Below are 15,961 nucleotides of genomic sequence, written 5' to 3' on the forward strand. Positions count from 1 at the left end.
CATATACTCGTATACTCTTACAATACATATGTGAAAGTGAAGATGAAGATGAAGAGAACGTCTCACAACATGAACCTTACTATACTACCGTAAGTGAATATACTAAAGAGTCTCACACAGCTTGTGGAAAGGCACATAGATCGCTTCGCCCGCAAAATCGTCTTTGCCTTTAGTCCTCTTCTACTGTATTTTCTACCGACAAACCATCATACCCTCCGTCTCCTGTACTAATCCTCTAGATCTATCTTTGATCCCCATCTAGAATTCAAAGTTCATTCCCTTGCCCTCCGGATAATCCTCTAACAAACAACCAAGTCAATCCCGCAATTCCAACTCCAGATAATAAAGCTCTCATGATGATCGTAACTACCAATGCCTGTCTGACTGCCGAATAGAACGTAGCTAAAGCCTGACCTGACCAATTGACCCTAGACATTGAAGCAATATATATTTCAGCTTACGTTCTCACTGGCGGCTACAGGCAAGAGACAGCTGGAGCTTTGTTTAGCTCACCTTCTATCAGCTGCTCTATCAGGTCCTCGAACGGAATTTTCCCATCCTTGAATTACTTGTCTATACCTTCGACCGAATACCCTATCGATATAGCATATCAGGTGAAATCAGCTTCCATGTAGTCATTGCGTAGATTGAACATAGTGTTATAGCTCAACATACCAGATCCAAAAATTGACATCGGGATATGAGAATCTCGGGAAGACCGCGCTGTATCGCCAAAAAACGCATTTATCAGTCATGCGTCAAAGAAAACAACACATCCATTGTTCCAACCCACGTCATTCCAGGCCCAACACCTCTTCTCCTCTTATTCTTACTCTTCTCCTTCCTCTTGCCTCCCTCCAACACATCCACATCCACCTTAAGCCCTAATTCACCTTTCACGCTCATACCAGCTCCAACTCCATGACCGTTGGCCATTGGTGTACCATTCTTCTTGGATTCTTCCAAAGCTAATCTAGCAGCTTCCCACTGATCTTCGAAACTACTTTGTACAGTCACAGGTGTCTTCGGATCAGGTATGAAGTCGATTTGGCGATCACGCTCATCATGGTCGAACTCGGATTTAGTGGGCGAAGAAGGTTTGGAAGGTGGTAACACTAGATGAGCAGGTGTAGAAGATGGATAATGCGCAATTAAATCACTAAATTCGCCAAATCCGTCAGCGAGGTCCTTTTCTGATTTGACGATCCGGTCATATTAGCTCACAGGGTCATTCCTAATGTCAATCCCCATAATCGCAAATGTCGTTTACCATCGTCGAACCAACTTCCAGATCCTTCAGGGATATCATCAAATTCGTCCGATGGGTTAAATCCCTCTGCGACCGTTTCTGGCTCATCAGGTAATAATACACATCCAAATCTATAGTCCAACGACAGCTGATCAGCCAACAAGGTCGCGCCAGTAAGTTATGCGTTATGAGGCAGCTCGACTTACTGCATCTTTCCTATCAGGTTCCTCAAACACCACCTCACAAATCTATTTCTAGGACTCAGACGACTTCCAATATCAATCTCGACGTGTGACCATTGGTCAGCTTCAAATGGTGGAGAAAGCGATGAGAGGGGTATCCAGTGAATGGATGAAACTTCGGTCTGTAGAGTTTATAGTCAAAGGGTATCAGTTTTGATTCTCGTGTTGCGCGCTTTCACTTACCGCTTGGAGTTCTGGAGTAGGACTGAAAGGTGAAGTTTGTAAGAATACTAAAAATGATTGTTGGATATTAGCCTGGTTTCACTCGGTATGATCTTTCGTATCTCATTCGCATGAAGAACATTACTTTTTCCTACACGTCCTCTGATCGACCTGCCCGCGCTTCGTCGGCGCATATGATCACCACGGAGACCAAGACTCACCAAAAGGACTCAGAATCATCAACAATCTCTTCCCCAAACTCGTCGTCACCTCCCTCTCATCCAACCTCCCCACATGCAGGAACTCCTTCTCAGCCAGATCCACGCCGATCTCTTCCCATGTTTCCCTCAACGCCGTGAAATAAGCAGATTGATCATCTGGCTCGTGTCTCCCACCTGGGAATGCTATATGACTTGACCATCTACTATGAGAGCTGCTTGAGCTGCCTGAAGAAGAGGCAGAAGACGAGGAGGAGGATGAAGGTGAATGATGAGGTGCTCGGCGTATGAATAGGATTTCAGGGATGGTGTTGGGGTGGTTAACCCATGCTAAATAAAAGAGATCAGCTTACGATAGCAGAGACGAGGGTGTACAAGGCGTAGGAGAAAGAGGATAGGATAGCCGAGGAGGGTTGTTATGGACTGTATGCAAGGGGCAAATCTATGATCCAAGCGGAATGATAACTCACGAAGTCTGAAGAAATCGTCTAAAGTATAACCCAGACCAAAATCACTCTCTTTGATCAATTCACCACCACCGATATATCCCTCCGGTTCATGTCCCTCGAATACTAGCTCTGGTGCGGGTTTCAACCTTATGATCAACGCTACACTCGCTCGACGGGGTTGCGTAGGAGGTGATTGGATGACTCGAGGGACGGAGAGACGAAGGTCTTGGAGAAGGGCCAGTAAGTCGGCGGAAGGGGTGGGATGGAAGTCTGAGGCAGAAGTGGAGCAATAGGGTCAGATTTCATTATTCAGCTCATGAGAAAAGAGGTTGACTTACCTGACATAGTGAAAGAAAGTTGGTGTAATCTCCCAAGAATCGTTACTGATAGGATAGGCTTTACACGTGAAGATTGCCCTTGGACTGTAGTATCGTTAAGGAGAGGGAAAGCAAAAGTGATGTCTACTATTTGGCAAGGTTGATCGACAGCAAATGTAGGAGTGTCTGATATTCACTTTTGATGATTGGATGATTGGATGATTGAAAGAAGGGAAGGGATCGCAAATGACGATGTGAATGTGAGTGTGGATGTGGGGCAACTCTGTACCTCCTTTGGACCTCGTGTAAGGTTGCTTTGGCTATCTAGTATGTCACAACGGTTTCTTCCAATGATCTCGACTGGACCAGCGATCCGTGACGTATGAGAATGAGTGAACTCGGCTGTAAAGTGTACAAATAGAAATGAGCCTTTGGGGATAATCTTATATCTGAATAACTTTAAATCTGATGAATCTGATGACATGATTCGCAACTTAGCCGGGTACTAACAAATCTCACCATCCAGGAAGGAAAGGGCATTGCCGGTTCAATCGTTTGATCGGGTTCTGATAGTGAGCCAATACAAAAATACCACGTCATGACGGAGATGACCGATTTGTTATTGGAGATAAATGACTCTGTCTTATCCGCAAGGTCATCGAGGTACTTCGGGATGGTTTTTGATAATTGCTACTACCGCAGAACTACTCGGCTTTCCGAATGGCAAGATCTGGATTCGGAATCGATTTATGAATTTCAGAGAGAAGAGCAACAAGTTCAGAGGGTCACTGGGAGCTTACCGTGAATCATCTAACCCTAGACACGATAGGTTTTCCTTTCTTGACAGCTCGAAACGCACAGACCCGCTATCCATCACCTGACGCTTTTTCACTGAAAGAACAGATCAACGTTTCACGTCTTCGACTGTATATCATCTGAACGATTTATTCCAACCTCCTTCTCATTCCGTTCCCTATAAGAAAACAGGACAGGCTTTACCTTTGTTCTCCTCTCAACACAGGGATCTGCTATCATCGGACACACACTCCATTATCATGTCAACACAATCATCCAAATTATCAATAAACACCCGTTACTCCCTCCAGCCACCATGCGGTCTGCCATTTCCTTCATCCCATACCCGCTCTTCATCGACTCCTCCATCCACTAGGATTCTCACTGTCCAGCCAAATCTAAACTTGGAAGATGGAAAGTACAGAGAACCAACTACGTTAGATGATGAGGATGACCTGGAATCAGATACGTTGATATCATGTTTTGGTTCTTTATCTGTATCTTCTCTCCCACCCAAAAGTGGAAGTAGTGGACCAATCATCACCAGATTCCCTAAGCCACCACCACCACAGCCATCTTCCGAGCTAGGAACGAGGGAAGAGCAAAGAAGGATATATCTGGGTCCGAAATTGAGTGATAGAGCTACAGGTGGGCCTGATGCGGGTCCGTTGATTGATAGATTCAGTTGTCTGTTTCAGGATCGTAAGTCAGATCACTTATAGCAGGCTGTATGCTCTTACAACTGTTCTCGTCATGCTCGCCCGAACCTAAGAACATGAGGAGCTGATAGAGCCGTATAGAGTACGATTGCGTATCGAATCCAAAGGGTATCGTATCATTGGGAGTAGCAGAGAATTTCCTAATGCAAGAGGAATGTATGGAGGTTAGCTAGTTCTTTTATCACCAGAAAAGCGCATCAAGCTAACTTAGGTTGCTGACTATTTTATGATAAATCTTAGCTCATATCAACTGCCCTCAAGAATAATTTCACTCCGCTCGATTTGTCCTACGGTGATTCGGTATGGGGATCAAGGAGGATCAATCGAGCTTTAGCTGGACTATTCAATGAGTATTTTGATCCTGCAGAAAAGGTTAAGCCGGAACATATCATAACAGGTGTGGGATGTTCAGCTGGTCGGTCAATTCTTCTCATTGTTCATTACATTCCATTCATTATGAGCAGAGGGCTGATCGTGCTTGTGGCTGTACAGTACTTGACCAATTATTCTATACTCTGATGGACGAAGGCGAGGCTATTCTTTTAGCTGCACCATAGTGAGTTGATATCAGCTAATTTGTGCCTATATTGCGCGGTTCAGTCCCAAAGCTGATGATTGTTTTCTTTGCCTAGCTATACAGGATTCGATCGTGATCTGATTGGAAGAGGCAGAGTCCGACTCATACCTGTACATATCCCAATCGGCGAAGCCGCATTCGAGCCAGATTGTCTAAAACTGTTTGAAGACAAATTGAAAGAAGTTGAAAGTGAGGGTATAAGAGTAAGAGCCGTGGTGAGTAAATCATCTATCTCAGCCAAGCCACACAATCTACACAGTAGCTGACGGTAGCGACAGATCCTATGCAATCCTCAAAACCCCCTTGGTCGTACATACCCTCGAGAAACTTTATTAGCCTACGCAAGGTTCTGCGAAGAGAAGGATTTGCATCTGGTATCAGATGAGATTTACGCTTTGAGCGTGTATGACAATCCAGGTGAGCACAGGTCTCACCAATTGTGGAGATCTTACCTGAAGCAAAGATATAGCTGATTTTTGAATCCTTGGATTGACTTTTGATTAGATTTCCCACAAGCACATCCGTTTACTAGTATGTTGAGTTTGAATGTGGAGAAGGAGTTGGGTATAGAATTTGATAAAGCCAGATTACACGGTGAGCTGACTAGCCCAAAGATTTAGATTTGGAAAGGTATCATAGCGATCCCAGCTGACGAAATTCTTGATGGTCATGTAGTCGTATACGGGATGAGCAAAGAGTGAGTATATAGCTTTTTCATCATATGTCTCCACTACCGATACTGATATCACCATTTCTTTTTGTGTCAGCTTCTGCTCCAACGGGCTACGTATCGGATCCCTAGTCTCTCAGCATAATCCATTATTGTTGAGAGCAATGGCGAACACCTCGATGTTAATGAAGAGTAAGTTCTGATCAACCTCAACATCCCCCGTGAGTCCAAGGCTGATGTTAAATCATATGAAATGATGATAGTATCCTCACCAGCAGATGTGATCTGGTCAACGCTCTTACTCGATGCAAACCGACTCAAAGCATTCATATCGCTCAATCGAAAACGTCTGGCTGAGGCACATGGATTCATCAGGAGATGGTTTGTAGATCGAGGTGTCGAAGTGGCTAATTCCAATGCGTAAGTCAAGCTTTCTACCATCCGATCCCATATCATTTGTTTTCAATTGATGGCTGACAAATGAAATTGCATATACTGTATATTCATGTATGGACTGTAGTGGTAATTTCATTTGGGTCAATCTCGGTAAATCACTAGGATTTGATGATGCCCAAATGGAGAAAAAGGTATTTCAGAAATTATTAGATGGTGGTGTATACATTGTAAGTGATTTCGTGATAGACAAAGACGGTTGCGTGCATATACTGTAGCTAATTCTTTCTCGGGTCGTACTTTAGGCACCAGGCTCAGCATACCATTATCATATTGCAGGATGGTACAGGATCACATTCAGTGTACCCAGAGGTAATTTACTAGTAAGTTATCAATTACAATCACATCGCATCCAATAAAGATATCATACGCTAGTGTCGTCAGATGATTCTATTGAAATTGTTTTGCTGATGAATCGGCTCCACTCAGGTCGGACTAGACAAGGTTCAGAGTATATTGAATCTCAACCTCATCAATCAAGATCCAATCCCAAATTAACCATAACAAGTCGTGTACTCCATACCGGTGTGTTCGTCGGATACGTATATATGCATGATTGTATGGATATTAGATTGATTACATTACTTGATCATGATTACAGGATAGCACAATATATATATTCCTATATATTTGGATGATTATAACATATCAATTTATAGGTAACATGCAAGACCACATCCTCAATATAATCTAAAGCAACAATTTGGATTTCACAGTAACGTACCGCGACCACAATCCGTGAGCCTCCACTTTCCGTGTCCACCTTTGCAACGTGTTGCAACAACTTGAATTCAACATATTCTGCTGCATCTTTATATTTTCCCACATGCATATCTCTCACACACTCATCATGAGATACAAAGAAGAAGATGTACAAGAAGCTGTAAACGTATACCACGCGCAGCAACTCCTTGAACAGGAAGATCGCCAATGCATAGACCAAATTGCCAGCGCTTTCAATATTCCTTATATGACTCTTCATGACCGGCTTTATAAAGGCTCCACCGACCGGAAATCCGCAGCCAAACATCTGCAAATCCTCACAGATGTAGAGGAGACCTCAATTGTGGAATATATCACAAGAATGTCGATCTCAGGACAGCCTCCACCTGTCAGGACCATCAGAGAATTGGTAGATGAAATTCGAAAAAAGCGCCTTCTCTTTAACCCTCTTCTTGATCCACCACCTGATCCTGTAAGTCGAAAATGGATAGAGAGATTCAGGAAGAGACACCCAGAGGTGAAGACTGCCTGGTCCCGAGCTTTAGACACTGTCAGGGTAAAGGGAAGCTCGCCAGAGAAGCTGGCCCCCTTCTTTTCAGAATTAGCTGGTTTACTTCAACAACATGACTATAGATCCGAGAATATATATAATATGGATGAGACAGGACATGGTATTGGAGATACACAATCAGAAAGAGTTATGTTTACGATAGATCGAAGAGAAGGAAAGAATTACAAGGGTGGGAGGTTTCAGAAAGGATCACCCACTAAACAAGAATGGGTGACCGCCATTGAATGTATCTCTGCTGCTGGTAAATCCCTTCCGCCCCATCTTATCTTCAAATCCAAGACAAAGGAGGATGGTAATGATAGGGAAGAGAGAAAGGTTGGCAAATTCAGTTCGAGCTGGATTCCAGCAGGGCTTTGGGCAAAATTAGATTGGTGGTGGTCAACCAGTCCATCCGGATGGTCAAACTATGATATCGGGTATGACTGGCTGCTCAAGATCTTCATCCCACTCTCGGCCCCAGCTATTCCTTCAGAGCATCGGCTACTCATTGTGGATGGTCATGGCAGTCATATGCAAGCTCGATTCATTGCTTCCTGCATAGAGAACAACATTGATCTTGTCATCCTTCCCACACATCTCATCTCACCCAGCCTCTAGATGTTGGCGTTTTTGCTCCTCTCAAGCATGCTCTCTCCAAGCGAACAATCAAGGCTCATAGGTATGTTCAAGGTCAAGCCAGTAAGGCAGATTGGGTGTCTGATTTATACCATGCAAGACTAGAAGCAATGACAGAGAGTAACATTAAAGCAGGTTGGAAATCGACTGGAATTCATCCCTTCAATCCGTCAAAACTGATACCTGTAGCGCCGCTTCCAACCATACCAAATCGGTCACCAAACTCCCGAGAGACCCTTGCCACAGTCTCCAGTGAACATACAGAATTCTTGAGGATCTATAGTGCTCTAATGGTGTCACCAATCAAAAGAAAAATTGCCTCTGTTCTATCAGACAATATGTCCCTGCATGCAAGACTGACACTCTTAGAGCACGAATTAGAGGAGGTCAAAGCCAAGGCAACAATACCTAGAAGTGGTGTGACAGTCAAGAGCCTTGGAGTTCATTGCATATCGACTTTAGAAGCTCTACAAAAGGTGAGAGAGGTGGAAGAAGGAAGAGCTACTAAGAAGCAAAAAAATGCGACCAGAGGGGAGACAGAGAATGCATCTGAGGGGCTCGAGAAGGACTTGGGGCATAATCCATTCATGGTCCTTGCTCTGGAGGAGCTGGATGAATGATATGCATGGTAAATATGTAAATATGTAACATGAATTGTTGAATGAATGCAGTGTTTTCAAGGTGTTGCAAAGGTGGACACGGAAAGTGGAGGCTCACGGATTGTGGTCGCGGTACGTTAAGTGCACAAGTCAATTCGACATTTCAGACCAACCAATCTACCCCTCGTCCATTCTATTCTTATTCACCTTTTTTTTCTATTCCACCAATGTTTATTTCTCCTCATCGACCCATTCTCGCTAGCCATGAAGGATCCAGCTGCACTCCCACTGCCACCGGCAGTTGCCAGAATTTTCGACGACGAGGAAGGAGGAGGGGGAGGTTGTTTCTTTGCTAACTTCCTTCCTGTCGTACCTTTGATCGTACTTTCACCACCACCTTGGTTCTGTCCATGGCTATGAGGGGAATTGGATGAAGAATTCATAGTACTTCTAGACGGAGTCATCTTATGCCTTCCATCATCCGTACCTACACTCGAAGATAGAGGAGCGGTACTTGGACTAGGGACGGGTATGGGTACGGCAGAATTGAATCCTAGATGTTCAGGGGTATACCCTTGTGGTCCAGTCGCGGTAAGTTGAGTGGAATGAGGTCGAATCTTGATCTTGAGCGTACTTTGACTATGGTCCCTATCCCTTTCCATCATAGGTATTGGAATAGGTGTAACGCCATTTAAAGCATTTTGGAATGGATAACCTTGCAGTTGAGGTATACCATTTGGAAATGACATATGACTATGACTATGTGAGCTTGCTCAAGGTGTAAGTGGGACAGGTGATCGCATATCTCCATCATCAGGTAAGAAAGACATGGAAGTATGTCTATGGACCGTATTGGGTGATCCGAGTGGGTACGACAAGGCAGTAGGAACAGGTGAGAGTGGCGTGGGCATTGAATATCTCGGGTTCACATGATCGCTTGAAGGTGAAGGTGGGTATCCTCCAATGGTAGGTACAGTAGATGCGATATCCGCTCCATATCCTGTACTCTCACCATTCCCTTGTATTTGGTCGGGCTGATTGGACTGGTCGGCAGCTTGCGATTTGATGATTTCGGCCAAACCTCGCATGGCTTCACTCCAAGCTTCTTCAGCCTTGTGCAAATTTGTCCATCCTTCGTCACCTAGCCTCTGAGCTTCCTTGAGCAGATCAGCAGGTAAAGATTCTCCTTTTCTCTTTCTAACTTCTGGTTTGGGCGGCTGAGTGTTATCAACGTGTATTCGAGGAGGTATATTTCGGAGAGTGGGAGTATCGCCATTTAGGGCGTTGTACGCTTGTTGTATTGGATCTTGAGTGGGAGTAGGTGCGGCATGAGAATGACCATAATTCATATAGGTCGCAGATCTTGGTAAATCTGGTCGATCAAACGCAGCTGCGGGTTTTGGCAGAGGTATACCCTCATAACCCCCTGCATGTTGAGGTTGATTTTCAGAGATCTTAGGTAGACCATCAACCGATTCATTCCGTTGAGCCATTCCCATCAATACTCCTCCCCAATCTAAACTTTCTCTCGCCATCTTATGCATAGTCTCACTGACCTCCTTCATACCACTCGAATGTCTGAGTAGTGCCGCAGCATGAGTGGAAAGCAGGTGGCTGGCAATGAGAAGTGGCAGTTCAGTTGTTGGGGCCGTACTAGGTGGAAGGGGAGGGAGGAACGTAGGTCTCGGAGTGGCCATTGGCGAAGTTGTGGTTGAGGGAGGGCGAGGAAGGGGCCGAGATCTTGTTGATTTCGCTGGAGAAGATTGTAGAGAAGTTTGGATCGACTCGTCTACCATGTTCTCTGGTATACCACTTAGTGGTAAATGAGAGCTAGACGAATGGTGCATATCGATAGATGTGGGAGTGTACACGAATCTACCTTGATTTAGAAGTATGTTCGCTCGGTGATAGTCACTCGAAGTTGAATTACTCCGGGAGGGAGCTGAGCCGTTGAGACTGAGACTTAGACTACGACAGAGAGAGGGACCATGTGGTGATAGCTCGGGACTAGATTGAGGATCAGGATGGAGGTGATGAGGTCCATTCGGAGGGAGAAGCCCAACAATGGCGATAGGGGTGACTTTCGAATGAGGCGGTGTACGATGCTCGCTAGCTGTGCTATGACTTCCTTGTCCACTATCACCAGAAGTCTCTCTTGATTCTGTACCCTTGGTGCCAATGGCATGTTCACCCTCTTCAGTTTCAGGTGTACTGGCTACATTTTCCACGTATAAGATCCTCTTGACTCCTTCGGGTCGTAACCGATCCATTACCACTACCAGTCCTATCGAAGGTATGTCTAGGTGGAGAACTGATATGTCCAGGTGCAGAAGCAGAGAGTTCGGAACCATCATCCCTTATACCGAAGGTTCCTGATGTCCTGATCGCTGATTGAATAGGTCCGATCGGGTCTTCCTGAACAGGTGAGTCTGATAAGATAGAGGAACTGAGTGAAGGTGAAGGACCTCTTGAAGATATACCAGACCCGTTAGTTTTCCTACTATTTCTTGACAGTTTTCTAGTCACATGTTCTTTATCCTTGTCTTCATTAGTTCCAAAGATAGATGAGAAGATGGACGATACTCGTCTGCGTCGAGGAGACTTTTTGGTTGGAGTGGTAGATCGGGTAGACTTGGCTCGTGAAGGAAGAGATGATTCGGATTGATGTGTTACCAGAGTGGGACGAGCACTTTGTTTGGAAGTATGACCAGACTCAGGCTACACAGCAATCATCCGCTATCAGTGATTTTCCCTCCAGGAATGACAATCATCTGGCTACTCACAGGATTGACTACTAGAACCTCAGCCTGCACATGCATTGGTGTGGTAGTAGGATCCAATCCGAGAGCCGGAGTTACCAGACTAGTAGTTGAATTGCCTTTCGATGGACTGCCATGAAAGCTGTTGGGCCGACTTCTGATGCTATTAGGCTTTGAACCATGGTATGATTTAGGTCGCTTCTTGAGGCTGTTAGGTCTACTTCGTGGTGGTGTAGGAGGTTGTTGAGAAGTGGAGGGGAAATCGAGAAGGGGGACATTATGAAGATCTAAGTGTGAATGGGTCTGTGGTAACATGGCGACGTTGTTTAGTGAATGGTATATTAGTCAAACGTATAAGGTTGAACTCACATTAGGAGAATTCCTCTTAGGCGAGCCTCCATCAACCACTCCATTCGGTCTAGCTCTGCCCTCTTGCGAAAGGGACCGTCCAGCTCCTACTCCTGCCATATTACTTTCAATCACATCTCGTCTAGCTGCATTCTCATTGTCACTCCCCTTGAGAAGCGGTGAAGCAGAGGGGGGTGTAACCCTCCTGATCAATTTCGGTTTCGTAGATACCTGCGCCCTAGGTGGAGGTGGAAGTCCACCAGGTGCAGGATGAGGTTGTGGGAAAGGTACCGAATTATTATTTATGGAGGAATTTGAAGTGTTCCAATTTAGTCGATGAGGGGAACGAGGTGGTGGAGTAGGAGTGACGGGTAAGGATAATGTCCTCTGTCTAGTCGGAGTACTAAGTTGTTGGGGTTGTGAGTGGTTTCGGACGGTCTCAGCTGACAGTTGGGAGTATACACTCGCATCGTCCTCTTCTTCATCTGGGTCATGATGCGAGAGTGGATTTCGTTCCGATTGATAATCCCCCTCGTCGAGAGGTAATCTGAGTGTTCGAAGGGAGGTGGGCGTGGTGAGCTCGGTGATGGGTGATAGAGCCCTGATGGGGTGTTTGCTCAGAGCAACCATGTTGAAGGAATGACAAGAAGGGTGTGATTATAGGATATTAGATACTACATATAGGTTGATACAATCAGAAAAGTCAGTCAAGCAAAAGCGAAAGCATGTGATTGATAGTAGTAGTGGATGATGTAGGAGAAAGATTGAACGAACTCACAAAATGCCAGTAATCAATTAACACTGAACTATGGCTATGCTTTTCCACCGATCACTCTGTTCTCTTCCTTCGATTCACCCGAATTGATGGAGTTAGTATGAGCTATGATGATGACTTTGTGAGGTGATGTCGGATAGATTCCTTTGAGAGGTACTGCTTCGGATGGTAGAGGCGTAGTAACCCAGCTCGGACCGTTCGATCTAGATCGTACTGTATGGTCGTTCGGTTTCGGTTATATTTGACGACGTCAGTGTCAAGAGGGACAGCGATGAGTACGATGAAACGACATGGTGAAAGAGAAGGAGGGGAAGAACAGGGACGATGGGATGGATATGTATGAGATCATATAAGAACAAGAATAGGAAGGTTGGCATGATTGATAGGAGAGATCTTCGTTCTCTGTTGCTGTGGGACAACATGATTAGAGTACGAAGTTGGATTTGATCGATCTACCCGTATGATATTGATGGTGGATCGGCTTCTTTTGTGCCTGAAACACACATTCACCTATACACAATCACGTTACCCCTGTGTTTTGTCATCTCCGATTAGATGAAACAATAAACTACATCACACGCTTTGATCGCCACTCTCATCGTTGACCTATAAAGACAATATTCAATTCCATTAGACTGTACTATGCACATATGTACTACTGGAAGACCTTGGAAAATCAGCTGTCATACTTTTGTCTTGACAGGCGTAATACGCATTGTCAGAGTAAGATCATGATTATACTGTAGTCATTTAGCAATCACATCAATCGCAAAGAACCGAATAATTGAGGCTCAGGGCAGGAGGGCGTATACGCTCGCACAGACCCTTCTCCGTTTCAATCTCTTTTTTTAGTAATCAACAATCCTGCCACCCGCGTGTAACGTTGCTGCTTGAGATGTTGATGATGCATTCGATATTCGAACGGATGGTGAAGTTGGTTGCTATGTTATGCTATTTTATGCCTGGTGAATGTGATGTCTGCAATGTACTATAGTACACTTAATTATGTTTTCTAGTTTCTAACTCTCTCAATGAGCTCATCTAACTATTATCAGCACAGCTGAAAGCGCTACACCGCACAATTTCAGACGATCAACATTGCGTACCTTAGCGATGAATGTATATGAGACACTCGGACTTACCTCCCAACATCCCCACTCTTGAAATTATCGTTGATCGTCACTACCGATCCATAAGTACCAGCAATCATCAAGAACCAACCCAGCACGAAGAACAAGATGTTCATCGCCATTAGCAAATTCCATGAAAGCGTGCCTCGAGTGGGTGAACGGATGTTATCCCACATCCACATGAATGCCTCCATTTGGCTATATCACTATCAGCTACCATCATATCTCCCAAAGAGCAAAAGCGGATCCACTCACATGCAGATTACCGTAGCTAACAGAGCACCAATAAGTGAGAGTAGATCATTGAAAAATGGGATAGCTTCCGCGATGATGAATCCCACGGCGCAGACGAGGATGACACAACCGCTAAATGACAATACGATCAACCTTCAGCGATCTACACCAACCTGCCTTGAAGGATTGAGCAAGAGATCGTGATACCTACTACCAAGCAAAATAGTGGGTAGGTGTGTTCTTAGCTAAATGTCTTGAATTTCTTAGAACTCGAACGAAGACTAAGTCAAAGGTGAAATATGGATGTGTCAGCGCTGACATACGTATATAGGACAATGTCGTGTTCATAGTTACGTATACTCACTGTATTTAGCAGCGACGTGCATGAACAATGTCCCACCAACGGCCAAACCAGGTAAAGCCAAACCATAACAGACTCGCTTCAACACTACCCCCGCTGAACCTAAAGCTGGCGAGGCGATATACTGTCCTACGTAATGGTACACCACAGCAGCAACGACCTGCATTACAGATGGTCAAATACCACAGATCAGTCACTGGGCAATATATGAGAGAATAACACTTACAAGGTATATAGTGGTGATAGCAGTTTGTCCAACAAGTACCGATTTGGTGAAATCCTCTGGATTCTTCATTTCCCCAACGATATTAAAGAAATTCGGTGTTCCAGCATAGGCGAAGATGATAATACAAACTGCGTTGATGCCTTCTACGAAACTTGGATGGGCGACTGCCTGAGTAGTGATTTGCCAATCTACACCTTGGATTCCCTCAGGTGCTAAAGATGGTTTGGACGATATCCCAACACCAATCATCAGAGTGATAATTGCTGACATGATTGATACTAATCCTACCCAGCCCAGCCATGATATCTTTCCTAGTGTCTGGATGGATGAAAGGATACCGACTGCGACTGCACCGATGATGGCCCATACGACCGAGCAGGTCGCGTGGTCTGTGATGGCGTTGAATGCTACTGAGATAGATAGGAAGGAGGCGCCGCCGGTGGCTACTACTTCGAGCTGGGATGTATGGGATCAGCACTAAGATCTTGATTTCACCCCCCTTTACATGTCTAGTAGAATGTTATGATAGTCAATCACAAAACCCAAGAATATACTCACTAGATATGCAAATCCGAGTATCTCCCTTCCCCAAGGTCCAAACATGATATAACCGACGCTATTCTCGAACTATCAGCCATTGAAATGCAGTTACTCCGAATGATGACAAACCACTCACTCAGCTACCGTATATACCTCTGGATGATTCATCTTGAAAGTTCCAACTACGTAGTCTGACCCTGTATGTCAAAATCCACCGTATTCAGCGTTGCTTTCTCAATCATAATCGTCAGATTCGATGTGATCATAAATTCATGACTCACAGGTGATTATGATGGCTATAGCAAGTATACATAATATACCGGGAACGAAACCCAGTGTATTCAATGCCGCAGGCTATACAGCACAGTTGATCAGCATCTTTCTACCACCTATAACGATCCGTTTTCCTTTGACATATCGATATGCAGATAGTGCAAGAGATTCATTGACCGACTCACTAATCCCAAAACACCCAATCCTATCTGAGTTTTCACCTCCAAAACACTCGCTTTCACCCAACTCAAATTCCTATAATTAGGACCTGATCCATCTGATAAGTCGATCTCACCCCATACTGCATCTATCACTTTCCCACTTCCTCCTTGCTGAGATTGCTCTTTCTCTTTCTTGGGATCTTCTTGTCCCATTTCAGCTGCAGAGGAGTCGATAATCTGAGATTGGGATTCGGGTGGAGCAGGCGTAGAACTGGATGAGGACTTCTCGATGATCTCCGATTGGGTGGGTTTTGTGGATAATAAGAGTCCCATTGTTCTACTGTATGCTTCTAAAAGATGGTAATAGTAGGACGAAGTATAAGTTGACGATCAAAATCAATCTTAAAGAGGATACGTCCACTCAATATACGGTAGAGACAACTCACTAATACGTCCTACCTTATACCTGCCTTTTTATTCGTGTGACTAGATAGATGAAGTAATTGACTGATCAACTGAAAAGGTCATCTGACCTTGGATTAGGATTAGTGAACCCAACCACCTTAGCGGCCAATACATCGATCACATTACGTTCAGTCAGCTAGTCAAGCTAGTCAGCTCCGAATATTGGAGGTAGCAATTATACGAATACTCCTTAAGCGAAGCCCAATAGTTATTGTCAATTCCATTCCTATTCCTCTCTTTTAGCCTCGATCGGATACGCAAAAATGGAAGAAGAAAAACAACTTCAACCTAACCTCGTTTAAAATCTCGGTTGACCCATCAATTCAGCTA

At 44.6% G+C, this 15,961-nt stretch overlaps 5 protein-coding genes across 5 annotated transcripts; 1 reads left to right on the forward strand and 4 right to left on the reverse strand.

Annotated features, from left to right (window-relative positions):
* Positions 1 to 265: 265 nt before the first annotated feature.
* On the reverse strand, positions 266 to 2,665 carry V865_003983 (uncharacterized protein; the record flags this gene model as incomplete). Its single annotated transcript, XM_066227769.1, has 10 exons — positions 266 to 428; positions 514 to 594; positions 676 to 723; positions 794 to 1,159; positions 1,225 to 1,380; positions 1,456 to 1,613; positions 1,675 to 1,721; positions 1,875 to 2,201; positions 2,342 to 2,590; positions 2,659 to 2,665. 10 exons carry the CDS (start codon positions 2,663 to 2,665, stop codon positions 266 to 268), a joined length of 1,602 nt encoding a protein of 533 aa, XP_066083866.1.
* Positions 2,666 to 3,692: 1,027 nt separating this feature from the next.
* V865_003984 (uncharacterized protein) lies at positions 3,693 to 6,349 on the forward strand (the record flags this gene model as incomplete). The annotated part of the gene is made up of 13 exons (XM_066227770.1): positions 3,693 to 4,134; positions 4,233 to 4,315; positions 4,392 to 4,566; positions 4,644 to 4,707; positions 4,784 to 4,943; positions 5,007 to 5,145; positions 5,233 to 5,322; positions 5,404 to 5,425; positions 5,496 to 5,590; positions 5,662 to 5,818; positions 5,919 to 6,021; positions 6,097 to 6,174; positions 6,281 to 6,349. The coding sequence occupies 13 exons, from the start codon at positions 3,693 to 3,695 to the stop codon at positions 6,347 to 6,349; spliced, it is 1,677 nt and encodes a 558-aa protein (XP_066083867.1).
* A 2,213-nt stretch (positions 6,350 to 8,562) lies between these two features.
* On the reverse strand, positions 8,563 to 9,108 carry V865_003985 (uncharacterized protein; the record flags this gene model as incomplete). Its single annotated transcript, XM_066227771.1, has 1 exon — positions 8,563 to 9,108. The coding sequence occupies one exon, from the start codon at positions 9,106 to 9,108 to the stop codon at positions 8,563 to 8,565; it is 546 nt and encodes a 181-aa protein (XP_066083868.1).
* A 24-nt stretch (positions 9,109 to 9,132) lies between these two features.
* On the reverse strand, positions 9,133 to 12,096 carry V865_003986 (uncharacterized protein; the record flags this gene model as incomplete). Its single annotated transcript, XM_066227772.1, has 4 exons — positions 9,133 to 10,574; positions 10,633 to 11,077; positions 11,143 to 11,421; positions 11,488 to 12,096. 4 exons carry the CDS (start codon positions 12,094 to 12,096, stop codon positions 9,133 to 9,135), a joined length of 2,775 nt encoding a protein of 924 aa, XP_066083869.1.
* A 1,186-nt stretch (positions 12,097 to 13,282) lies between these two features.
* V865_003987 (uncharacterized protein) lies at positions 13,283 to 15,499 on the reverse strand (the record flags this gene model as incomplete). Its single annotated transcript, XM_066227773.1, has 10 exons — positions 13,283 to 13,310; positions 13,384 to 13,569; positions 13,627 to 13,737; positions 13,817 to 13,886; positions 13,970 to 14,126; positions 14,193 to 14,648; positions 14,751 to 14,808; positions 14,869 to 14,929; positions 15,014 to 15,086; positions 15,191 to 15,499. 10 exons carry the CDS (start codon positions 15,497 to 15,499, stop codon positions 13,283 to 13,285), a joined length of 1,509 nt encoding a protein of 502 aa, XP_066083870.1.
* Between the last annotated feature and the right edge of the window lie 462 nt (positions 15,500 to 15,961).

Source organism: Kwoniella europaea, chromosome 1 (genome assembly GCF_036810445.1).
Source record: "Kwoniella europaea PYCC6329 chromosome 1, complete sequence".
NCBI lineage: Eukaryota > Fungi > Basidiomycota > Tremellomycetes > Tremellales > Cryptococcaceae > Kwoniella > Kwoniella europaea.